We start from the raw sequence: 23,626 nt of genomic DNA, 5'->3' as shown, positions 1-23,626 counted from the left end.
GATTGCATGTGTTAGCAATCTGTTCGAAGCATGACCACAGGCGGTTTCTTGCTGCATCAACGAAATTCGTCGCCTTCAGCGCGTCATGAGGGCACATTCTGACAAGCTGATATCCTGGCCATCTTCTGTGATTTCAGCTGAAACAACACTTACAATCTGCCGCTGATGCTGACGAGGGATCGATCAGATGTTCCTCAGACAGAACCGACACGTGGTGAATAAAGGCACCCCCAACAATTGGTCTCCTCGTTGTCAAGCGGGTTTGAGAATCTTCCTTACCAAAGAGGTTCATGGGAGGTGTCAAGCCTGATCTATGACCAGCATGATGAATCATTCATTCACCTCAAGTTCGTCGCCGTCCGAGTTGTGATTTTGGTTGGATCGGTAAGTAAAGCAATCCTCGATAGGTTTTAGATCTCAAGTTCCTCTATAGGACTCGCTCGAGATCTAGCTTTGCTATTCTCTTCAAAAGATACATCACCCTTAGCAATGACCTTGTACTGATGAAGTGGTAGAAAGTGCTTCCTGTTGATGGCGAGTTCGTACGTGATTCGATCACAATCGGGGGGTGAGCCTGTACACAATCCAACCACAATCGCGTATCATCGTAATCCACTCAGATAGACAGTATATCCAATATCTCTAATAGGACTATCATGCATGTTCCAGCTTTACTCGAGTCAGGATGGTCAGATTGAGGGATGGTGAAAAGTATGCCCGCCGCCATCGTGTTGTTGTGCATATGATCGATTCGCATGTCTCATATTGGGGCGGCCACACCTCGTCACTCAAGGTTTACTTATGAGCGAGATCCTTTCAAGGGAACCGTAGCTCTCTACTGCGGCATACCATGCAGGTCGGGACGGCTTGCAAGCCAATGACGTCAAATTAGGGAATCTAGGGATTCGAATTCTCCATACCCATCTATACACAAACGATCCACACCGGTCGACTACCTGAAAACCCTGCTCAAACCGCTCCTCACAGCCCCACCCAACAACTGTCCGCCTATCCCGCCGAAGTCCCCAAAGGGGTTCATCCCGGAGGAAACCTTGTTGGCCCAACGTTTCCTGGCATCCCTGTCGGCGTAACTATGAACATTTCGACGTAAGCGAGGGAGATGAGGAGAGCGATGACTTCCGTTGAAATCACTTACGTGAATCCGAGCGCATTAGAAAGGTTGAAAATGAGCGCCAGGATGACGATCGGTAGGAACCTGCAAGTCATCGTGTTAGCGCTTCTTCGTTACAAAGTGGATGACTATCACCAAGAGGAGCTTACGTACGAGATGTTGAATTTCAACAAGGACACGAAGAACAGTGCCAACCAGCCGAGAGGGAAGATGTAGAGGGCAAACTATTTCGAGACAGGTTTCAAACAGGATCTTTCAGCGACTGTTTCGTAACCCCACTTGGCGCAGACCTAAGAAGCTCACCCAGAACATCCTGCAGAGCAGTTTCATTTCTTCTGATCAGCCCCCGCATTCTTTGAATAGTTCAGTCTGTGAACCCCGCTTACTTTTCGTCAACGGCGTTCGCCGGTCTTGTAGCCTGATCACCACCCATAAACCCAGGAATCAGCCATCTTGCCATCAAGTCTCGGAGCTTGAACTCGGCCTGGATCTCAGATGGACATACATCTCGGCATTCGAACACCCAGGCGGAATCGCCATTCTCGTCCACTTCGTTCCAGTACCTCAGGCCGACCAGAGTTCGACCGGCTACGTTCTGCCAAAAGCGTGGATATGGTCAGCATCAGCCTGGGATGCAAGATGGACTTGTAAGGTGCAAGAAGGAAGGGGGGACAAGGGGAACGGACCTTGACGTTCCAGAAATCGAGAGAAAGGAGAACGACCACGATGACGATCTGTCGGTATCAAAGAGACCCAGATTCAGCCAAGAGAGTCTGTCAAGCGCATCAAACCAATCCCGTCGACCCACACTCAAGACGTAGTTGTCGGTGAAAAGCCCACATAACACGTAGACAGCTAGCGCTGCTGACCGGAAAAAGTACAGGGCTGCGAGGACCAGCGGGTGGGAAGAGCTCCTAAAGATTCCGGCCTGTGTGTTCGAAGAAATCATTGGATAATCAGCTTCGCGAACCTTTACAGAAAGAGATCATGGGCGAAATCACTTACGATCCCCATCTCTGCATCATTGGCACTGCCTCCTTGTATGCCGGATGCTGCATTGTTATTGTTGCTACTATTGGCAGGTCCTGGTGTCAGGACAACCGGATCCGCACGGGGTCGTCCGGTGGATCCGATGTTGCCTGATGGGAAAGGATCCTCGTCCGGCTCGATGGTCGCTTCAAAGAGGGGAGTAGAGGCAGACATATATTCGAAAATTGACGGTAGAGTCTTGTTATCGAGGACGGAAGAGATGTGTAGATGATCCCTTTGAGGTGTTTCTGATTGAGAGTTTGGTCTTTGGCGACGGCGGGGTGGATATGCTCGAAGTTTGACTTGAAAGCGCATAGAATCTGATTGGCATGCGTTATCAAGTCGAGACACAGAGCCCGACTTTCGTTCACGGAACGGGACTTCTGAAGTCGCTCAAACCGCTAGAAAGTGAGCAGCCACCTCGGTAACCGCTTAACGTCCTCAGTTTATGCAGCTTAGCGATACAGCCGCATCAGATAGACAGGGACTTCCCTTTGCATCAAGATGCGAACTTCCTGGATCCTCGCTTGCCTATTGTGGTGCACGGTAAACATCCGAAATCTTCAGCCAGATAGTCGGAATCTACCCTGACCTGTTTACCTTGCCATGGCCTTCCAGATACAAGTAGCTCGAGCTAGCTCGGAATCAGGAGCAAGCTCCATTGAAACAGTCTCCCCACTCAGGACCCAGCTTGATAGCTGGAAAGAGACGACCTTGGCCATCCGAGCGAACGTCATCCCCTCCACTCAGGATACCTTGTTTTACTGCAAATGTTCGTCTCTCTCCCTCGTTCTCCCATACCAACCAGCTCAGTCGACCCGGTTGGCTCATGGAGCTGACGAATCCCATTGCATCTATATCGTAGGCATGTGTTTCGACAACTTCACCATCGTACCCCTTTACATGCCGGACAACCCGTCTAAACCGTGCCTGAGCTGTACGAGGCAGTTCTGCTTGGACCAGAAACTTCCCATCTGCCGAGGTAAGCCAGGGTTTTTATTTCCTCTGCAGGTTTGGGGCTTCGAGGGCCGAATTGGGGACCACTGCATCGAAGTAGACGCTGATTAGACCTTGTCCTGCGGATATTTTCAGGAGCGGAAGTGCCGGATCTGGATACTGACACCGGGACCGGAAAGGAGGGGGACGTCGAGGCCAGGTGTTTCAGTGAGTTTGAGCATCATGCTCATGCGAAATCTCACTTCTTAGAGTTACGGCCAACTGATCGTTTGCGATCCTTGCCGGTAGAACGAGACTCTCCCCGCGATCAACTGGTCGTGACTTGTTTCATCTTGATCGTCGTCGGTCTGTTATTGACGGCGGCCATCCGGAACCGGTGAGCAGCCTTTCAAGTTAGCGAATGTAGACTCAGTGCTTGCATGCTTATCGTATACTTGATTCTAAACTACAGGTTACAAGCCGCTATAGCCGAACGAGGTCGACCGACAGATTTACGCGAATGGAGCGAGGTTCGTCCTAACATACACTGCTACTGTTATCGGCCCTCGCGCGTTCCAGCTGACCGCAAGCTTGCTTTTGATCGTTCTGTAGGCACTGTTACCGACCAACATGCTGCAGACCCGTCAACTAGGCGCAATCCCAGCCTGGATAAGAGGTGTCAACACGGGGGGAGGTACGGGGTACGGGAGGGTCGGGTGATCGCACAGGTTGAATTTGTTTCATGGGCGTTATAGAGGTTTTTGGTGGCGGTTGTATCAGTAGTGCATCTTGTTTCGAGGCATATATAGACGAGGTAATAAAAGATAGGGGGTCGTTGTTCGGACGCCGTGTTTCCGGAAGGGAGGGTGACGTCATTCCTTTTCCGGAGAGAGGGTTTCCCGCTCCTTCCCTTGGACGAATCAACAACAAATGTCACATCCCACCTCTTTCACCTTCTTGCTTCCCCCAAGGTCTCTCAGTCTTCTTGCATATCCTCTTTGAATTCACCTTACCCACACACATCACTACAACGAACATCGAACCAGTCAGTGCTGTTGCCAGAAGTGCCGAAGTCCTCAGCGTAGCTGAAATGGCGTTGCAGTGTCTCCTATCCCAGAACTCCTTTTGAACCTGCCTCAAAACCCCATCTTGGCCGGTGAGAAACGATTGTGTCCTCTTCATCGATCCATGGGTAGTTGACCTATATCTTCCTGGTTCCTGGGTGCTGCATGTGCAGTGGGTCTACCGGTGACCTTGGGCATAACCTCTGGCTTGATCTCATCGTCGAGGAACCGAGGAGCCAAGTCGGCATGGTACGAGGTGGGTCTCGCCAATTTCCTATTGCGAAGTGTTCAGACACGCTGGAGACGATACTGATAAGCTACTGCTTTGTTTCTGGTAGAATCAACTCAGCCCTCCTGGCCAGCCTCCCAAGTGGGCGTTCGGACCTACCTGGACTGCTCTCTATGCTGGCAAGTTTGGAACCAGACTCGCCATGTCAATGCTCAGCTAATAGCGAACTCGGTGGCCTGTGATATTAGCGATGGGATACGCCTCGCACTTGGCTTGGAAGGCTTACGATAACGCTCTGACTCCCAAGGGAACGTGAGTCCTGCCTCCCCACCTGAAACCCAAATGGTAACTGTAAGCTGACCTGCGGCCTATTCTACGTCCTCCTTAGCGAGGTCGCCGTCCGTTCCCTCGAGCTCTACTACGCCCAGCTCGGTCTCAACCTCCTCTGGACCCCGCTCTTCTTCGGGTTGCACAGGAAGGGTCTGGCCCTCGTCGACATCCTCGCATTGACGGGAACGTCGGCTTGGTGGGCAAAGTCGTTGTTCGAAATCGGACCCGTCAGGGTTCCCGGGGTTGGGGATCTTAACCCTGGATGGTTGGCCGTCCCTTATCTCGGATGGTTGAGCTACGGTGAGTTGAGGGGCGGATTTGGCCGGATTGCGCACTTGTTTGTGAATGCTGATTGAATCGTTTGCTCTCGACAGCCACGTACTTGAACTTGGGGTACCTCGTCTTGAACCAGGACGACAAGCCCAAGAAGTACTAAACTGGTCGTCATCACAATGTCGACTACACAGGGTCGATTCCATCATTGTAATACGAGACAGGTACTTGCTGCGAAATGAAAGTCGGAAGAAAATGCATTCAGATTCATACGAGGATACCTGGTCCCCACAGTACAGGCAGGATACTAGCTCTACAGTAGCCGCCCGCCAATTCTCGTATATGAAGCGTTTCCTATATACGTTACCGAGAGATCGCATTGATATCAACAGCCTTGACATTGCGATGGTCGATGAAGCGAACAAGCATTGTGGCTTGACCTGTGGGCGGGACTGAAATAGCGTGCCTCGATATATCACTCGAAACTGAAGAGGTACAGCTATGAGATGGGCTGTTCGCTACCTTGGCAATCTGATTGCCCCATATAGACCCTAAGTACAACACGAAAAGTCAAATCTATAATACCACACGATCCGCCCGTGGCCTTGCATCATGGCCTTGGCTGCTTTTTCACCAACCGGCCCAAGGATTCACCCCCAAAACCCCAACCCAAAAACTTAAGCCATAAATCGTAGCTATCGCTTGACCCATCGATCGACCACCTCCCACCCGCTCCCTTCCACCCGCTTCATCTCGGCCAATACGTCCTCGTACTTTTCCCACCACCATTCGTGGGTCCCCGTAGCGTCTGCGCTAGGGTCGGATCGGAGGTGTTCCCAAGGTTTATCCAGGCTGCGAGGTGTGATCGAGATGGGGAAGTCATGTCAGAAGCGGCTAGATAGGTGACAAGCGACGGGGCAAGGCTCTCAACGACCAAAAATGACGCCCAGGACTCACATGTAGTGCAAACACCTGATCTCGTCGTCCCTCCAAACCCCGGGATGTACCTTCCGTAACGTCTTCAAGGCGTTATAACACCATCCCAAGCTCTTCCATTTTCCCTGGAAAAGCACAGCCAGGGCGTCTTGGTCCGGAAACTTGAAGCTCGGGACTTCGGGGTCGGATTGGATGTAATTCTCGATCGTGCGGCAGGTAAGGTGGGAAGGGTGGAGGATGACGAGGCCGGAGTTGAGAAGGGCGTGACCACGGGAAGGCAGGGTACCAGAGGGAGTGGGAAGGAGTGGAGAGATGTTGGCTGCAGGGGTTGGGGAGGACAGGGCGGTTGGGTGCGTGAGGGGTGTGTAAGCGCAATTTTCCGGGACCCTGTAGTTGTTCCATCACAAGAACAAAGCAACCGGAACATATCAGCGCAAGTGTCCCACCTTTATAACACGCCATACAGCACAATATGGTGATCCTGGCGACGCTCACCAATCCTCCGGGTAAGTAGGTATTTTTCTCGGATTACAGGTACACGCATGTGCCGCGGCGATCCATTCGGTAGAGGGCAAGGGGAGGGTCATCAGCTCGTCCATGTTCTGAAGGACGACCATGTCGCAATCGAGGAGGACTACCCGCTGCGAGGAAGAAGAGAATGAGATTGGAGTTTAGGTAAAAACGTGTGGATTAAGAGTTGGACACGGAACTCACCTCCCACTGGACCAACTCGAACGCCCGCAACTTTGTCCACGTGTCCCCAAACCTCTCGAAAACTCCTCCACCGCCGTTGGCTCCCTCGTCGACCGGTCTCAGACTCTCCACCTCGACCATCTCCATCCCCCTGCCGGCGATCACTTCCCTGCTCTGCTTGTCCAGCGTGGGGGTGACCATGACCACCAACGGGTACCGACTCTGAACCGCTTGGAGGCATGATTGCAGTACGACGAGACCTTGCAGGTATTGAGGTTTGGTTATCAGGGTGGTCCAGCATGCTTTGACGGTGGTCGCGGTGGGTGAACGGGATCGAGTCGTGTTGGGCGTCGTGGCTGGCGTGTCGTCGAGCATGTCGGTCCCGGTCGAGTCGTTGATAGTGGGCGAAGTGGACCTGGTGGTCGAGATGGAAGAGGACATCGAAGTGGGGTTCATTCCGGATGGTAAGGTGTGAGTATATGTATATATTCCGCACGTCGATGGGGTCACCCTCGATGATGTCGTCGTCCCCGGCTTCTCTCTGAGTGTTTATTCCACCAAAGAGCAGCCTCCACCCCCGATTCGACGATCTCGATCATTTTTGATTCCGCTCCCCGTCGCACATGCATGCATGCCCATGCCCGTATTTCTCTTCCGGCGATCGTCCGAAAGCATCCGCCCTCCCTCGGGGGACAAGGGTGACCTCACCTATGGCTCATACAAGCGCATTCGAAGTCGAAGAACGTCCATCTGTATATATCTGTATCTGCACAGGCTTGAGATTCGACTCATCTCGTCACCCGATCACAAAACGCAATCAAGAAAGTGACCGCGAGTATCTGACATGAGCAATGGGAGACTACAAGGAGCGGAGCGATCGGCCCCGGAGCCCGGATCCGCGCCCGGCGCATCATCCTTGTGGATCTACATTGACGCCGATCTCTTGATCTCTTGCGTTGCTCGTCTTGAATCTTCGCGTGTGTCGCTATACAGATCGGCCAGTCTCCCAAGAGCCAAGACGGATCGGTTCTGACAACCTTTACAACGATCGAACATGGTACAAGTCCCTTTGGCGCTGGAAGCACGCCAGTCCGAATCGGCTGATTTTGCCCAGATCCCAAACCTTGGAGGCGGAAACGCAACCTTGCCGTGACGCGCCGGTATAGCTTGTTTCACTGTCCAGTACGCCATTACGTTCGAAACCCGATCATCGATGTGGCAAGAGCCGTCCTAACAAGGTCTGGGCGATCGAGGTAGTCAAGACCTCGGTCTAGACATCGTTAGAGGCCATGTCACCTAGCTCGATCTAGACTTCGGTCGAGGGTCCACTTGCGTGGCGTGTCGCCAAGTACATTCCGCCGTTATTTCATCTTGGGCCACGTCTTGGACCGAGTCTACTTCGCTCATCACTCAGGAGACTGGGTATAGTGTGTCTCTCTTTAGCGCGATTGCTGTGCTGTTGTGAGCGCAAGGCGAACATAGTCCAGTTAAAACAGTTACCAGCGTTCTTGATTCGACGATAAACATATATATTATAAAGTGATTCATCCACCATCAATGGGGATATGGTTTAGTTGGTATAACATTCCATTAGCACTAATCAGCTTATCTTGGAAAGGTCTGGCGTTCGATTCGCCATTTCTCCATGACTTTTTGTCTTTTTCGGTCATCATCTCCGTTGATCGCGGCAACTCCAACTTATCGGCGACAACTTCCATGCCTGTGCAACCACAGGACCTTTTGTATCTATGTAGATCTCTGTACACCTTTTCTGTCGGTCTTGAACTTGTCTTGTGCGGATCTGTCTTGGCACATATACTAGCAGCTAGCACAGCGGGGCGAGGGGCCCGTTTAGACGTTACGCGCGGTCCGTTTGATGCCCGTTTAGAAATGACTTTTTTCCAGCCCTCTCCGCAAATTTCAGCAATTTTCATGTCGCGAACTAAACCCCGTTTGGGGTCCGTTTAGGGCTTATCAAAAGTCAAGCTTACGTCAGCCTTGTTTGGGGCCTAACCGGGCATGTATTCGACCTGTTCTACATTCATGTAAGACCAACTATGTTCATACGTTCATACCTCTCACTTTACCACTTGTACCAAATCCTAGTAATCGACCTACAAAGGTACTCTAAACCCACCTCAAACTGACAACAATGAGCGGCTTTAGACACAACGCTCCAAGGTGGGATCAACAGTACCCGTTGTCACTTGGGTTGGACGAGATATTGAAACGAGTGGTACGCTAGATGGTCGTCAAACGGGCCTCTCTGAACCCCCACTGATTACCAGCATCAGCCAAAGCGAAAATTTGGCAAGTGCTACTGTACCAAATGTGGACCGGGCGGCGTCGCTATCTTAGGACGGACTTATTACGCCCATTCAGTGGCCGAATGGACCCTGATTGACAACCGGGAATTTGCCAGGCAGAGAGATCTGGATCGACTCGCCGCAGCGACTCACCCCCCTCCAGCTCCCCCTGAGCCAGAAGAGCCAGAAATGCGGCCTATTACACCCCAATCAGAGGGTGTTGATACACCGTTTGAAGCACCAGCAGAAATGTCCCTGGGTGATCATCTTCGGGCCTTCAATGACTTCCCCGAGAACATCAATCCTGATGTGGAACGGTCCTCAAATGACCATCGAACGGACCAAACCGGCCCAGCACTGCACACAGCTCCTGGTCTACACGACATGATCGACATCTGGCCGAACGATATTCCTCAGTGCTTGCAAGACAGCCCCCTTAGTCAGCCTTTATCAGGTCTGATTAGCGACCAACAAACGGCCGATTTGCCTTTTGTCGAAAGGTTCATCTACACGGTATCGCTTACGCTGGAGGCTGTCGGCGTACCTAGGGATAAAGCAGAATACGCCCTCAAAGCCATGATTTGTGTGGCCAATATGACACTGTTAAAGGCCCGAAGAGACTTCACCGACGAGCAGATCATCGACGACTCGCCCGCACAAACTCTCAAAACAGTCCGCAAGCGAATGGGCATCGATCTGTCTACAATCGCCCATCCTGTTTGCCCAAACAAGGACTGTCAAGCAGTGCTGTATGAAATTACCACGATGTCGACTGCCGCTGGGGCTTTGCAGGGGGTAGAGAAGTGCCCGAAGTGCGGCCTAGACTGGGCCCAACCGGGCTCAACTAGAGGACCATCTACCCCTGCAGTATTTCCGACACTTCCCCTCACCAGCGAGATTGAGAGACTGCTAGCATACCCAGGGGTAGAAGAACTGGCCTTTAACTGGCGTGAAAGGCACGAGGTCGACACCCAACTGGCTAAACATGATTACCCCGACCTGAAAATCTACCGGGACCAGACGGATGGCTCATATTTACATTCACTGCTCGATCCTGACGGGAACAGGGTGGATCAGGGCCCGTTTGAAGGGGTAAAAGAGATATTTGTGAATCTGTCTCTCGACTGGCTCAACATCAACTCGTCATCGCATGGACCTGGATATTCTGTCGGCCCAATCCTACTCCAAATGGGCAATCTTCCGCAGTCAATGAGGGGGCTTCAGGCCATGGTTATGTGTTGCGGTTTGACTCCAGGTAAGCTTTGTTGATCGCTAGCCATTCGTGTACATTGGGTTTAAACGTACTCTTAACAGGCCCGAAAGAACCCAGTAAAATGACCCTTTGGCAATTCATGCTTCCGATCATCATGCAACTTCGTCGGACTTGGGAAAAGCCAGTTTTGATCAGGACGCCAAAGCACCCAGACGGGGTCTTATGTCGCATTTATCTGGCCACAATCAGTTGTGATAGGCCAGCCTTCACGTCGCTCGCTGGGTTTACCGGACAGATGTCGAAGGATCACATTTGTACGCGATGCACCCTTACTGAGGATGGTTTTGCGGCCAATCAAGGTGCGTTTGATCCTCGTTCCAGTTTCACATGTATCGCTGACGGCTGTTCCAGTTGGGGAGCCTAGAGATTCGGTCAAACAGGCTCGTGATTTTCTAGAGAGTGAAACCCGAGTCGCAGCGGCGGTCGAAGAGGCCCGTTTAGAGCACGAAGAACGCCAAAGAAATCTTCAAATCTTGTTTGACGCAGGTCGGGAAACACACAGGTCTCAACCGCGCGAGTTAGGGGCCCGAATACCCCCCGCTCATCGCCCCATGCCTTTCAGCAGGCTAGCTGCACAACGTGTAGCCAATCTACCTCAAAACAGGCCTTCACCGGGCCACTTGAGCGCCCTGTATCTGCTCCCCTACGTGGCGACTGCAGTTGCTGGCGTTTTCGATGCCATGCACAACATCCTCTTGGGCGTGAACAAGACTCTTTGGCGATCATGCGTTGTTCAGGGCGAATACAAGACCGACAAAGGCCCGGTTGAGTCTGGAAATCGATCGGCATCGGAAACTGAGACTGATGATGTGGAGTCAAATGGAGAGGGCTCTACACGTGGTTCGCAAGGCCTGTTTGGGCCCCGTCCCCCCCGCGTTGCTACCCTACGACTGGATGATCGAGTCGGTGATAAACCATTGACTCTGACAGCCCATCAGTTGTCTTTGATCAAAGATACAATCGGCACTGTGAGTGGAGCTTTAAAGGACCGTTTAATGTGCGTTTATGCTGAGTTTCAATACATCTGCACAGGTGATTACGCCTAGCAATCGATCTGTCTTCCCACGTCTGCCATCGACATTTTCGGACCTCAAAGGGGGGTCAATGTCGGCCGTTCAGTGGCGGTGCTTCATGGAGTTTTATGTCCCATTGATTCTCCCCGAAATTGCCCTCTTATCCCGCTCGAACGAGGCCCGAAACACCACCAATAGGGGAAAGTCAAATACTCGGATCACCCCAGAAGAGGTCGAGATGCTGCTTCTACTATCGGGCATCAATCTGGTCTTAATCAGGCCCGAAATCAGTGAGATACAGCTGCAAGAAGCGGAGAAGTTGATCAAGCGCTTGGTACCTCTGGCCCTTAAGATCCGACCGGGCCTTAGAGCCACCCGTAACCTACACCAGTTAATACACATTATAGACGACATCAGGGCGCATGGGCCTATCTACTCGCACTGGTGTATGTGTGGCGAGCGATGCGGCAAGTGCATCAAGAATGGCAACACCAACAAAAAGACCCTCGAAATTACTGCAATCAATGCCCGTTTAAAGGCCAGTACAGCCGGTCTCATACAATCAGTCCTGTCACGCTACACAGAACATCCAGAAGATCAAGAAGCGGTACTCAAACTGGCCTCGTTCCAGTCAGGTTTCCTAAAGAACGACCAGGCTCGTGGGTCATCTGCTTCAGAGCTCTATGCCGAGATGCAAGCCGACGCAGCCCAAGTAGAAGCTGGCGTTTATCGGTCCCTGAACGGCCGACTTCTTGGTCCACTGAAGGTTACTCCAGCACCGCTGTCCTATCTTGAACCCAACCTGCGTCCTATCGTACTCCAAACTCTCATGAACAGTGAACAAAATGACGGGAATGTTACTTACGCCTTCCGTGAACGAGGGGCTGAAGTACCTCAAGGGGAAGACTTGGACAACACCTATTTCATCCAACGAATGGTCAAGAAACATGCCCGATTGGACACCCATTACAAAGGCTTCAATACGTGGAATTTGAAGGCTGATCCTACAATTGCCAACTTGGAGTCGTTCAGGGATCGAATGGCCATTTATCAGCCCTCTCGCAACGTACTTTACTGTACCTATGACTCGCCATCCTTGATATTGCTGGATAACATCCTTACGGTGAAGGCTGCCACAAACGGGGGTCAATCGCGGGAGTTTGTACTGCTTCTAGGCCGTAGAAGCATTGCTTACAGGGGAGAGACCGAGCACGTCTACTCAGATCAGTCAGTATCAATCGACCAATCACTCTCACAGCTTCGTGTTAACCACCCTCTTATGTAGCCCCAATCTGGGTGTACAAATGTGGGAACCCAACCAGTTCGAAGAGGAGCCTTGTTGTTGGGAACTGAATACACACACTCTCACTGCCTTGAGACCCGTCACCTTGCGATCGATGCGGGCCAATCCAACCCTGAATGACCCCCGTTTAGTATGGGCTAGTATTCCTTGCACTAGGGTCTGACTTGATCCGACTTGATCGAGCCAGTGAAAAGACTTTCTCATCAAACAGGCCGTCTTGTTGTTCGTTTGGGTACCGTTTGAGGCCTTCTAGTTAATCATGATAAATCGATTCGGAATCGCTTACGAGCTTAGTATCTTATAGCAGATAAGTGATCGCTTCTCAGGTGAGCGCTCAAAACGTCTGAACGGACATCGAACGCTCATTAATCGGACCCCAAAGACTTCTATATATGCTACAAACAGATATTGATACATGTCGTAAAGAACTCGTAAAAAGACACAGCACCTCGTAAGTTAACATTATAAAACGGGCTCTAAACCCGCCTCTATTGCCTGCGTTGGCCCCCATATCGTCGTGAGAAAAGACGTCGTATACTTACTTGGTCGTGAAAAAAGGCCGTAACGTAAGTCGAACACAAGAAAAAACACGTCGTCGTATCGCCGCTGACTCGGCCCGTTTAGTGTCAGTTCAGACCCCACTGCTCGCACGAACCTCAAGTGCAGGTGACGCCGGTATCCTCCTTGTAGAATTGGATGGCGGCGGCCTTGAGCTCGAACGAGTTTAAAGTGGCCCCAACCGGGCTCTGATAGACCCCGATCGTGTCCCGAATGGCGACGTTCGCGCCCTCCTCGAGCCACTCGTCGAGACTCTTCATCGCGGCGTCGTTCGCAGACGGTATCGGATCGGGGTATATACGGGCCCAAAGTTCGGGCTTCTGGGTCTGGATCTTCGTCCGAACGTCCTGGCGAATCATCGACCGGTAAATCACCCACAGCCTCGGGTCGCTCTCGTTGGGGACGTTCGAGTCGTTGGCCGAAGGGGGCGCCAAGTCGTCCCGTTTGAGGTCCGTTATGGGCCAGAAGCGTCGGGGACCACACCAACGGTTGCGCCAGGTCGCTTGCTTCCCCTCTTGAGTCACTGCGAACTCCCGGTCGATCACACTGGCCGCTTTGATAGCCTGATGCAGGTAGTTGATGGTGTGTTTGATGGGGGTTGACGAGGCAGAGTATCGAACGAGAGGAAGAGGAAGAGATAATGTTATCGAGTAAGTACTCAAACACAATCGGTATCTTAACGGGGTCTGAACAGGCTGGAACATACCTCGTCGGACATCCAACTCGGCCAAACGACCTCCCAAGCCTTCTCGGCCTTCTCCTTACCGAGTACGATCCGCCGGTACGTTTGCCACGCGTCGACCCCGATATCCTCGGCCTCTTGATCCCCGTTCGCGGGCCGTTCCATGTCGGGAACCCCGGGGTACCTCGCGTCGAGCCCTGGCTCGTCGGCCTTGTAGAACGACGGTGCGAAGCACCTCTGCCTTAAGTACCTATAAACGGCCCTTTTTTGACAGTCATGGAGGATCGATTTCCCCCACATCTTCTCTCGGTCGGCGCAGGTCTATACGGAGATGAAGAAGGATCTTAGAAAACAGAAACGGGCATCAAACAGGGGTTAAACGGGACTGACTTTCAACGATTGACGGTCCGACCACGTCACCCTCGACTCTCCACCGGCCGCAGAGTCCTGGGGGGCTCGACCGGCCTTGGTCCGAATCGTCTCCGCGTACTTATAGATAGCGGTGACTATCGTATCCCGTCCAGGGACCGGTTGATCCCCGTTGAACTCCTCCCAATCGTTCTTGACGTTGGCCACGCAGGCGTCGATGAAGGGTGCCCATTCCCTGTTTTGATACACGTTAGTTGAGTCCGTTTGGAGTGCGTTTAGGGACTCACGGCTTCTTCACGTTCTTCCAGTCAGGGCGCCAAAACGTCACCTTCCCTTCCGGTCGAGTGATCTTGACGGTCTGTCGACCGTCGCCGCGAGGAACGGGGAAGACAGCGGGGTCTAAACCGTCGTTTTTCCACTCCGGGTGGGTGCCGGTTAACTTCGTCTTCATCCCGACGAGAAGCTTCACCGTGTGGTGAGCGTGTGCCTGCAAAACGAGGGTTAAACGGGGTCTAAACGTATGCATCACAAGCAAGAATAGGCTTACTTCCAGGACCTTGTTCCTCCCGGCCTTCTCCTTCTTCTTCGGCGACGACGACGACGAAGCACCAACGGGCCCCGATTGGGCGTTGGTCGGGGTCGAGGCGCGGGCGCTGCCGGTGATGTCCCGAACGAGTTTGGCGAACTCAGGGTTGCCGTAAAGAAGCTGGAGGACACCAGCAGCGTTCATCTCCCCAACGAGTGGCTTCGAGGCCTGTTCGACGGCCGATTCCGCCTTGTCCTCGCAGTCGTCGACTCGCTTGCGGAGCCTCTCGATCTCCTCGTAGCGCTCGTCGAGCTCACCAAACAGGGCCTGAACGCCCACCAAAGTCCCCTGAATCTCCCCCAACCCAGCCGCAACGACTCCGAGAACAGGAAGCGTCTGCTTCAACGTCGACACCAACTCCTTCGTCTGCAACTTCTCAACCTCCCTCCCTTCGGCCATCAAACCGACCGCATCAGACACCTTCTCGACCAACTTGTTGACGGACCTTAGGCTCTTGTCGAACCGGGTCTTGGCGGCGGCGAGGTCGGCAGGCTTCTCGTAGGGGGTGGAACGGGTGTTAAACTGTCAAGATGGGTGTGACCGTGGATCACGATCAGTAAGCAGTCAAACAGAACGATCTCATAGGCTCACGAGGTCCTTGATGGTAGTCTTAGGCTATAGACAGAAACAAACATCAAACGGGGATTGTTCAGGCTCGATAACACCTTCCGAGAAGCCCAAAACAACAACATCGAGAACTTACGGCGGCAGGCATCTTGAGAGGTCGTAAAAAAAGATAGTAACGTTAAGGGGGTCGTAAGGGGGTTCGTATGGGCTAGTAAGAGGTTCGTAAAGACTTTGTTTGATGTTTTATAGACAAATAACGATTTCGAGTAGTATGTAGTAAGTTGTAAGTCGATTCGAGCTTCTCGGTCGAGTATGAGGGGGGAGGGGCGACGCGTACGGGGGTGCGGATACAAATAATCGAGAACAATAAGACCGTGTTCGAAGCCCGTTTAGAGTGCGGTTGAGACCGGTCTACAAAGCGACATAAACTGGCATCGAACGGGGGTTAAAGTGACCGCGTGTACCCCCCCGTTTAGAGATTTGTCCCCTAACAAATGGCGCGTCTAAACTAGCCCGTTTAGAACTCCTCTCAACGGGGGTAAAACGGTCCACGCGTGAACTCCTGTGTAGCAGTAGTATTGGACGCTGGTAACTTGGGTTTTGTTTACGAAGTGCCCGATTGTCGCGGTCGAGACCGAGCGTCTTTTTTCTAAACGAGTCATATCGATGCCCAAGCTGCCATGCAATTCATCTCGCATCTAGTCAAACGTTCTAGTCACACCGGATCTGCCAGAACTAGCCTAGAGTGCGGCTCTCTCGTTGTTCTGAGGCTATATAAGCGGGTCATAACGATAGCGACTGTCGACCTCGACGGCATTCCTGGACGAGCAAGACGATCCATTAGCACATTTCTGAAAGCCCCTCCGTGCCGGGCGACAACATGACTACCGTAACATCGCCATCGAGGCGGAATGCCGGCTTTCGTAAACAACTCTTTACCCTCATGTTCATCCGTACGGTCGAACCTTTATCCATCTGTCAACTATTCGCCTACGTCAATCCGATGACAGAATACCTCTTACCTTCAACGGACAAGGCCGATATAGGCAGGTATTCGGGGGCGATCGAGAGCGCTTTTGCGATAGGGAGCTTCCTGTTCGCCTTTCAGTGGGGAAGGTTGAGTGATCGGATCGGGAGGAGGCCGGCGATCTTGATGGGCATGATGGGGATCGCTCTGTCGGTCCTCGCCTTTGGGCTCAGTCGGAACTTTTATTTTTCGCTGGTCGCTAGGTTCTTGGGTGGGTCATATACAGCTTCAGTTGGGTGTCCTGAAATTGAATCGGATCGTTGGAATGCAGGAGGAGCTTTGTGTGGGAACGCCTCGGTCATCCGAGCGACATTGGGAGAGATCACACCGCCCGAAGCCGAACACTGGGTGTACCCGTGAGTCAACCCTGCTCACGTTATTACTATTAATCGCCTCTTTAGTCCTTCACATCGACTGACACCTGCTTTTAATGACAGTCTGTATACTGTCATCTGGGACGTTTCCGTTATCGTCGGACCCATACTAGGAGCTACCTTGGCTGATCCAGCTCGACAGTACCCGGGGACTTGGTTTGGCAACATCAAGCTTTTCCAGGACCATCCTTTCCTTCCCCCTTGCGCTCTCATTGCAGCTATGGCTATGGCGGCTGCAGCGGCAACGTTGTTCGTATTAGAAGAGGTAAGCAATATGCCTTGAGCTGCACTGTCACTTGCGCTCAATCTGTTCCATTTCACGTCTGTAGAGTCTCGAGACGCATGAGAGTTTACAAGCTGGGGATGGGCAAGAGACACCGGCTTACGAAGACACGGCTCTGTTATCAACACCTCGACGAAGGCCCGCTTCGATATCGACCACGCAACTCTTATCGTACCCTGCTGTGCAACAGGTCCTTGCAGCCTTCTTCCGTGAGTCTCGCTGATGCGATGAAACAATGGACACCCATGCTCACCGCGCCTCTGCCTCGATCCTATAGTGATGGCCATTATCAGCATGGGCTTCGACGCCCTGTTCGTCCTCTTCTGTTACTCGCCCAAGGACATCTACGGTATCGAGATCAAGCCAAGCGGGATCGCTCAAGCCTTCGCATTCAAGGGCTTCTTCTCGATCGCATTCGCCGCCTGTATCCTCCCGCTGCTGCAACGTCGACTAGGTGTCCTCAAGCTTTACAACGCGCTCAATCCGTTCTGGGCCGTCTCGTTTGCTTTGCCGTTGGTCATGAACGTCCTGGCGAGGCAGGAACACGGGTGGGTGGTCGATGGCGAGATGAGAAAGATGTGGGCTTTGATGATCCCGTTGATGATCACCTATACGCTCGGAGATCTGGCATGGGCGTGAGTGCGAAGCGATTTCGGTTTCGATAGAAACACTCTAGGGCGCTGACATTGAACGATTACACTGCGTAGCTCTCTTTCGGTCATCGCCAACAACTCGGCACCGGTAAAAGGATGCCTGGGGGCTCTGAATGGTATCGCCATCTCTTGTTCGAGTCTCGGTCGAGCTGTCGGTCCCGCCTTTGGAGGGTGAGCTTCGATGTCTGCCTTCACACATACCTGTTCTCACCGCTCACCGCTAACATGTTTGCGACGCAAATAAAAAACAGCCTACTTTACAGCCTGAGCGCGAGGTCTCACATCCCCGTTGTCTGGATCGTCTTCATCGGTCTGAGCGCATTGACGAGCATTCAAGGTTGGACTCTCCAGCCGACCGCTCGAGCTCTTTCGGACGATGAGGAGGGCAAGGATGAGAGACCCGAGTCGGGTAGCGCTGGATATGGCGCTCTCGAGACCACCGGTGAAACGGTGCGTAAACCGGTGTTCACGGTTGTCGAGGCAAAGACAAGGGCGGAATGGTTGGAATGTGTCGGTATCCGGATAGAGGGTCAGTTCAGCTTGTCTCGTTGAGCACGAGGGGGGTAAAGTCCATCGAACTGAATTTCAAACCTCTGGTTCGACAGTGTTTATCGACGAACAGGGATATGACATGGCCGATGAGGTGGACAAGTATGACGAAAAGGACGTATCGGTCCATTTCTGCCTCTACGCGCAGGATGATCCAGAAAAGGCTGAGCGGGGAGAGAAGGGCGTGCCAGCTGGGACGGTCCGGGTCGTCAAGAGTTCTTTAAAAGTCAGTTCCGACAAGGGATTCTGCCCGTCCGAAATCGAAACCCGAGTTCCTGATGACCTGCTATCTCCTTTTAGCTCGGACGACTAGCCGTGTCCAAAAACTACCGAGGGTACGGGCTTGGGAAGAACCTTGTTCAGGCTGTACACGACTGGGTGAAGGTAGAAGGACATAGGGGCTATATCGGCCAAGAATCAGCTAGCGGCGGTGACGAGCAAGGCGCAGGGAGGAAGGTGACGATCAAGTTGGAAGCGCAGGTGAGTCCCATACGAGGCGACTCCTGACGTCACAGATCCGCTGAACAGTTTGAACTCGTTACAGTTACACGCGATCAAGTTTTACGAAAAGATGGGGTATCACATCGTCGGGGAAGAATTCATTTGTGACGGGCGTGAGTGATCCGCGTGTGGCTCAGAGTCAGGGCTTCGCGACTGATCGCATATCGATACTGCTTGCGTCTTGCATAGAACCGCATATATTGATGGTACAGGATTTCGAGGTCTCCTAGACGGGGAGTCACGCATTGATAGTAATCAAGAGCGGGGCTGTCTACGTCAACGACGACGTTGTCCTCGCAGCGTGTACATACGTGTGTGTGTCACATGTCATAGTCATTGCTTTTAGGTTTCCCTCGAGTCTCAGCTCTCGTCATCCCCCTCCTCTTTGACGCAGGTTTTGAGTGAAATTGGCCGAGAGCGAGCGATTTGGACTGGATTCGAAGGATGAGGATGACCTGCCTGCAAGGGCTGCCTTTGTCGATTTCCAGCTTTAATTAGTCTTCCACGTCCCGACTTGATCTCTGATTGTCGTCCTTGTATACCCTGAACCTGTCGTCGAGGTAGATCTCGTCACGATTCGAAGCGCATAATACGGTTCTGAGTCGAAGTCTCGCCGCGTTGACTGCCTGGATTCCTGGACCTAGCCCGTTTGACATTCTTATCCAGACCACACAAAGGCAACGGATCAGATCCTTATATATTTCGATACTCTGCCTTCGATCTCGAGAACTATCAACGCAGAAGATCAGGCCGAAACGGCACCTCAATCGACCGATCAGTCATCGAGCTGCAGTCCCTCCCTCTTGCGACCGAATAAACCCGCCAATCGCCAGGAAGTCAATTCGACATCCGGGCCACGACCCCTAATCCATCTCTATTGCGATCCACGACGTCGATCCCCGAAGACAGCAGCAGATCCAGTCAAACAGTCCGGAACCTATTACCTCGAGATAGAGCTCGTATGAACTCGACATGTCAAACCAGGAAAGCAGCAGTAGTGATAGCGGTAGCAGCGAAATCAAGGGGAAAGACGTATCCGTATCGTCTGACAAATCGCTCGAGGTCGATGGCGACAACGATCGGGACGTGTTAGCGTATCAACAATCACAATCACAACCTCGACATCAGCAGCAACAGGCATGGAGCCCGAGCAGGAAACACGGTCTGTCACTGCTCGATACCCGGATATCTGACCGACCTGCGGATTATGAACCGCCTGCCTGTCTACGAGGTCCACCACCGCCCGACCTCTTCCTGAACAACACTTACGACAACATGCACGATCACGATCACGACAACCACGCCGGTCCCTCAACTTCTAATCACTCGGCCTACTCTTCCGAACGTTCCAAACGCCGTCGACTCTCCCTAGCCGATTTCCGTCGATCAGAGGGACCTCAGATCAGGTCGGCTAAGCTCCAGGCGTTATGGACTTCGTTACCTGACGACCTACCTGCCCCCTCGCCGGGACCTACGCCGACGAGTCTTATGCACCTTCCAGGGCAGGGGACGATAGGAACGTTGAGTCCGGAGCGTGTGGAACGGTTGAGAAGGCTGTATGAGGAAGAGCTTAGTAGAAGGATCAGCCTGGAGGAGAGGGAGTCGGCGAGGTTGTGGGGTGGGGCGGATGATCTTCCCGAACCCAACGCTCCAGCCGTAGCGACCACCTCTTCGTCATCGTCCTCTTCGACTTCGTCGATTACTTCGGTCAATGCTGTGAAGAAGGGGATCAAGTGGAAGGATTTCAGGAGATTCTTATGGGACCAGGAGGAACAGCTGTGGGATATCTTCTGCGATCTCGATCGGGACGGAGATGGAAGACTGGACCATAAAGAACTGAAGGGAGCTCTCAATCGTAGTGGTCAGTACCAGCGTGCCATTTGACATCCGACTTGTGTTCTGAGCTAAAACATGATATTTCGCGGTTCATCAGGCATTCAAATGACCGATTCAACGCTTTTCGAATTCGTGCAATTCCTCTCGTCATCATCACCAGCTTCTCGACCGGAATGTCAACCCAAGGATAATCCTCAGAGGGAGCGAGAGCGGAAAAAAACGCAGCAGGAAAGGACGTTTATCACGTTTGCAGAATTTCGGGATTTCTTGTTATTGCTGCCCAGGAAGGCTAGCGTGGCGGAGATCTACAAGTGTGAGTACTGGAGTATCGGAAGATCAGAGTCGAATCGAGAACTGACGGAGGTCCTTGCGGAATCATTGTGCGCCATTTCGTGCACAGACTACCAAGTTCGGAAACGAATCAACGATGGGCGAGGCGCGGCCAGGCTGAACATGGATGGAGATCTGAGCGTCTCGTTCCCCAAACCTTCCTCTTCATCGCCCACAGGCCAATCATCGGCCTCATCTTCGAATACCGCGGCACATCCTCAGGTCGTTTCTGGTAGCCATGCAGATACCAGAGCAGCCGACAAGGCGTCACCGCCGGGTCACCAGAAACACGCCGTCATCAGCTGTAAGGACCGTGAAGCGGGAATGGTGGATGGGTATGAGGTTTGCGAGGACAATGAGACTCAAGGAACTACTGAGCCATCATTAAAGAGGGCGGACTGTGCACAAAGTCAGCATATGCATGATGACGATGAAGAGGAGGAAGAGGAGGGGGTCAACGGGATCGGAGCAGATGTTGCTTGGAAATTCTTGTTGGCTGGAGGTATCGCCGGTGCCGGTGAGTGAAGGACGCCACATTGTCGAGATCAGACTGACTGACAGGGACAATCTGGGCTATCAGTGTCCCGGACGGCAACGGCACCTTTCGACAGACTCAAGGTGTATTTGATCACCTCGACTCCCGTTCCAGCAGCTATGAGGGCGCCAGCAGATCCCAAGGCGCCGGTGACCATGACGAGTCGGATGGTGGAGCATTCTGTCAAGTACGGTAGTAAAGGTGTCGGATACTTGGTGGATGCGGCCACGCGAATATATAGAGACGGCGGTGGCGCAAGGGCGTTCTGGGTTGGGAACGGGCTGAACGTGACCAAGATCTTCCCGGTGAGTTCCAGTGTCCTGCGTCCCAATTTACGTGCATCTGCTGATCAGATTGCCTTGCCTCAGGAATCCGCGATCAAGTTCTTCTCGTACGAATACTCGGTTAGTATTTGCGACCTTGACACATCGCCTATTCGCCGTCCTGACGCTTTTATCCCCGCACAGAAACGCTTCCTCGCTCGTTATTGGGATCACGTTGCCGACCAGACCGAGATCTCCGGGACCTCGAGATTCATCTCGGGAGGGATCGGTGGAATCACCTCGCAACTGATGATCTATCCGGTCGAAACGCTCAAGACACAGCTGCAGAGTAACCTCAACAAGGAGGCTCCACCCACCAAGGGTGCGATCGTAGAAAGTGCAATGATCAGGACTGCCAAGGGAATGTGGAAGCGGGGCGGTATGCGAGCGTACTATAGGGGCCTGACTGTGAGCGTAATATCTGGTTGTCGCGTAATGACTGTCTGCTAATCATTTCTTGGCAATTCCCTTAGCTCGGCCTTATCGGAGTCTTTCCCTATTCGGCTATCGACATGAGCACATTCGAGGCGTTGAAGATTGCGTATTGCAAGTCGTTTGGCTTGGAGGAGCCTCAGACGGTGGCAGTCCTATGCTTCGGAGCATTGTCCGGAAGCATAGGTGCCACCAGCGTGTATCGTGAGTCTAGTAGGGTTGATATCCTCCTGTATTCGCCTCTGAATGATTGCGCCTGCCTTGCTACAGCTATCAACCTCCTTCGTACCCGATTGCAAGCCTCGGGCTCTCCAGGACACCCCCAAGTCTACACCGGGTTTAGGGACGTCCTCAGCCAGACGTTGCAACGGGAGGGTTGGTTCGGGCTCTACAAGGGTTTGATTCCAACATTGGCCAAGGTTGTGCCTGCCGTGTCTATCAGCTATGTGGTAGGTTCAAGCGGTGTGAAGCTGATAACATGCGAACGTCGCTCATCAGCATACTTTTGTAGGTCTACGAACACTCGAAACGATCTTTACATCTCTCCTGAGGTGAAACGCGCCACTACCATCCACATCATGATCATCAGCACTTTCGTCACGCGCGCACCAACCTCTTTCTCATGAAGTTAAAACGAACATTTTTACTCGCTTCATTTGCGAGGAGCATCACTGTATTGAAACAGACAGGCTATAGATCGAATCAGGCAAATGAGCATAGAAAATTGGTCCATCTGAGAAGTGCCGGGACCTTTCTGGTCGGCATATCAAGTCGATCCAATGTTGCTCCCTCTCTCTTGTCACCCTGGCTTCTCGGAGTCAGTCGGGCCCTATCTCTCTGCTGTTTCACGTCATCACTCGTCTGGTATTGGACCCTTGGCTCTCACAGCGCTCTTCTTGTGACTATGTATTTCCTCACTCTGCTGCGCCCGCAAACCCCAGTTGAGGAATCTTGCAGATTCACGGCGCGAAAAATGGGCGCCTTTTTTTCCCAGCAAGGTGTCGTCAATCAACGGTCAGGCCATTCTTTTGCGTCATACCGTTCATACCATGGACAACGGCTCGTCGGAGGACATGTCAATGTTTTTTCTGGGCAGTACACTCGACGTGCTCTTCAGGCCATGCTCAAGGTCGTAACCGGTGAGTAAATTACCAATGTCGTCACTGGTGATCACACTACTGACAGAGGTGGCGTACCCCTTCATGCTGAGCTAACTATCCATCCGCTCCGATCTCAATTCAACCCACTGCATCGATGATACGACTCGCGTATTCGTGTGACCTGATCGTGCAAGACAAGGCTGGGTCTTGCTACCTCCACCTTGGTGTGAAAGGAAAGCTGGGTAGGGTTACACATCGCAGTGTCAGGCAACCGCTCACCTGGACACCTCTTCGACGAGTGTACCACACGCCTGAAGCGTGATCCATTATAATTCATGGAGAGCTTATGGGTTGCACGTCGGCGTACTTGCTCCGCTTTCGGCGACCATGATTGGAAAATCCAG

At 52.6% G+C, this 23,626-nt stretch overlaps 7 protein-coding genes and 1 non-coding gene across 8 annotated transcripts; 6 read left to right on the top strand and 2 right to left on the bottom strand.

Moving 5' to 3' along the window:
• Positions 1 to 688: 688 nt before the first annotated feature.
• On the bottom strand, positions 689 to 2,377 carry HD553DRAFT_317438 (Golgi apparatus membrane protein TVP23). Its single transcript, XM_046180756.1, has 9 exons — positions 2,138 to 2,377; positions 1,941 to 2,060; positions 1,819 to 1,866; positions 1,638 to 1,727; positions 1,519 to 1,550; positions 1,436 to 1,445; positions 1,286 to 1,356; positions 1,157 to 1,216; positions 689 to 1,091 (listed from the first exon to the last, which is right to left on the bottom strand). The coding sequence occupies exons 1-9, from the start codon at positions 2,333 to 2,335 to the stop codon at positions 953 to 955; spliced, it is 768 nt and encodes a 255-aa protein (XP_046033867.1). The 5' UTR covers positions 2,336 to 2,377; the 3' UTR covers positions 689 to 952.
• Positions 2,378 to 2,597: 220 nt separating this feature from the next.
• Positions 2,598 to 3,922, top strand: HD553DRAFT_317436 (uncharacterized protein). Its single transcript, XM_046180755.1, has 6 exons — positions 2,598 to 2,933; positions 3,027 to 3,143; positions 3,254 to 3,325; positions 3,407 to 3,494; positions 3,570 to 3,627; positions 3,710 to 3,922. The coding sequence occupies exons 1-6, from the start codon at positions 2,768 to 2,770 to the stop codon at positions 3,815 to 3,817; spliced, it is 609 nt and encodes a 202-aa protein (XP_046033866.1). The 5' UTR covers positions 2,598 to 2,767; the 3' UTR covers positions 3,818 to 3,922.
• Positions 3,923 to 4,416: 494 nt separating this feature from the next.
• Positions 4,417 to 5,431, top strand: HD553DRAFT_119931 (TspO/MBR-related protein). Its single transcript, XM_046176491.1, has 5 exons — position 4,417; positions 4,500 to 4,702; positions 4,779 to 5,020; positions 5,095 to 5,217; positions 5,288 to 5,431. Exons 2-4 carry the CDS (start codon positions 4,641 to 4,643, stop codon positions 5,154 to 5,156), a joined length of 366 nt encoding a protein of 121 aa, XP_046033865.1. The 5' UTR covers position 4,417; positions 4,500 to 4,640; the 3' UTR covers positions 5,157 to 5,217; positions 5,288 to 5,431.
• A 257-nt stretch (positions 5,432 to 5,688) lies between these two features.
• Positions 5,689 to 6,997, bottom strand: HD553DRAFT_276441 (nucleotide-diphospho-sugar transferase; the record flags this gene model as incomplete). Its single annotated transcript, XM_046177960.1, has 4 exons — positions 5,689 to 5,845; positions 5,951 to 6,316; positions 6,425 to 6,570; positions 6,644 to 6,997. 4 exons carry the CDS (start codon positions 6,995 to 6,997, stop codon positions 5,689 to 5,691), a joined length of 1,023 nt encoding a protein of 340 aa, XP_046033864.1.
• A 1,184-nt stretch (positions 6,998 to 8,181) lies between these two features.
• On the top strand, positions 8,182 to 8,268 carry HD553DRAFT_t100. The gene has a single exon. It is a non-coding gene; the product is annotated as a tRNA-Ala (tRNA).
• Positions 8,269 to 15,917: 7,649 nt separating this feature from the next.
• On the top strand, positions 15,918 to 19,028 carry HD553DRAFT_119821 (major facilitator superfamily domain-containing protein). Its single transcript, XM_046176488.1, has 11 exons — positions 15,918 to 16,517; positions 16,578 to 16,662; positions 16,744 to 16,945; positions 17,010 to 17,172; positions 17,241 to 17,598; positions 17,671 to 17,787; positions 17,868 to 18,145; positions 18,222 to 18,391; positions 18,466 to 18,645; positions 18,710 to 18,779; positions 18,856 to 19,028. Exons 1-11 carry the CDS (start codon positions 16,160 to 16,162, stop codon positions 18,894 to 18,896), a joined length of 2,022 nt encoding a protein of 673 aa, XP_046033863.1. The 5' UTR covers positions 15,918 to 16,159; the 3' UTR covers positions 18,897 to 19,028.
• A 452-nt stretch (positions 19,029 to 19,480) lies between these two features.
• On the top strand, positions 19,481 to 23,090 carry HD553DRAFT_119834 (mitochondrial carrier protein). Its single transcript, XM_046176490.1, has 9 exons — positions 19,481 to 20,527; positions 20,600 to 20,815; positions 20,903 to 21,349; positions 21,413 to 21,672; positions 21,736 to 21,771; positions 21,835 to 22,098; positions 22,164 to 22,326; positions 22,393 to 22,571; positions 22,634 to 23,090. Exons 1-9 carry the CDS (start codon positions 19,639 to 19,641, stop codon positions 22,670 to 22,672), a joined length of 2,493 nt encoding a protein of 830 aa, XP_046033862.1. The 5' UTR covers positions 19,481 to 19,638; the 3' UTR covers positions 22,673 to 23,090.
• Positions 22,577 to 23,468, top strand: HD553DRAFT_119829 (uncharacterized protein). Its single transcript, XM_046176489.1, has one exon. The coding sequence runs from the start codon at positions 22,745 to 22,747 to the stop codon at positions 23,267 to 23,269; it is 525 nt and encodes a 174-aa protein (XP_046033861.1). The 5' UTR covers positions 22,577 to 22,744; the 3' UTR covers positions 23,270 to 23,468.
• The last annotated feature ends 158 nt before the right edge of the window (positions 23,469 to 23,626 follow it).

The sequence above is a fragment of the Filobasidium floriforme genome, assembly GCF_021052385.1.
Source record: "Filobasidium floriforme strain CBS 6241 chromosome Unknown HD553scaffold_22, whole genome shotgun sequence".
NCBI lineage: Eukaryota > Fungi > Basidiomycota > Tremellomycetes > Filobasidiales > Filobasidiaceae > Filobasidium > Filobasidium floriforme.
Note: the sequence above shows the minus strand (reverse complement) of the source record. Positions and strands in the feature narration are given on the sequence as shown.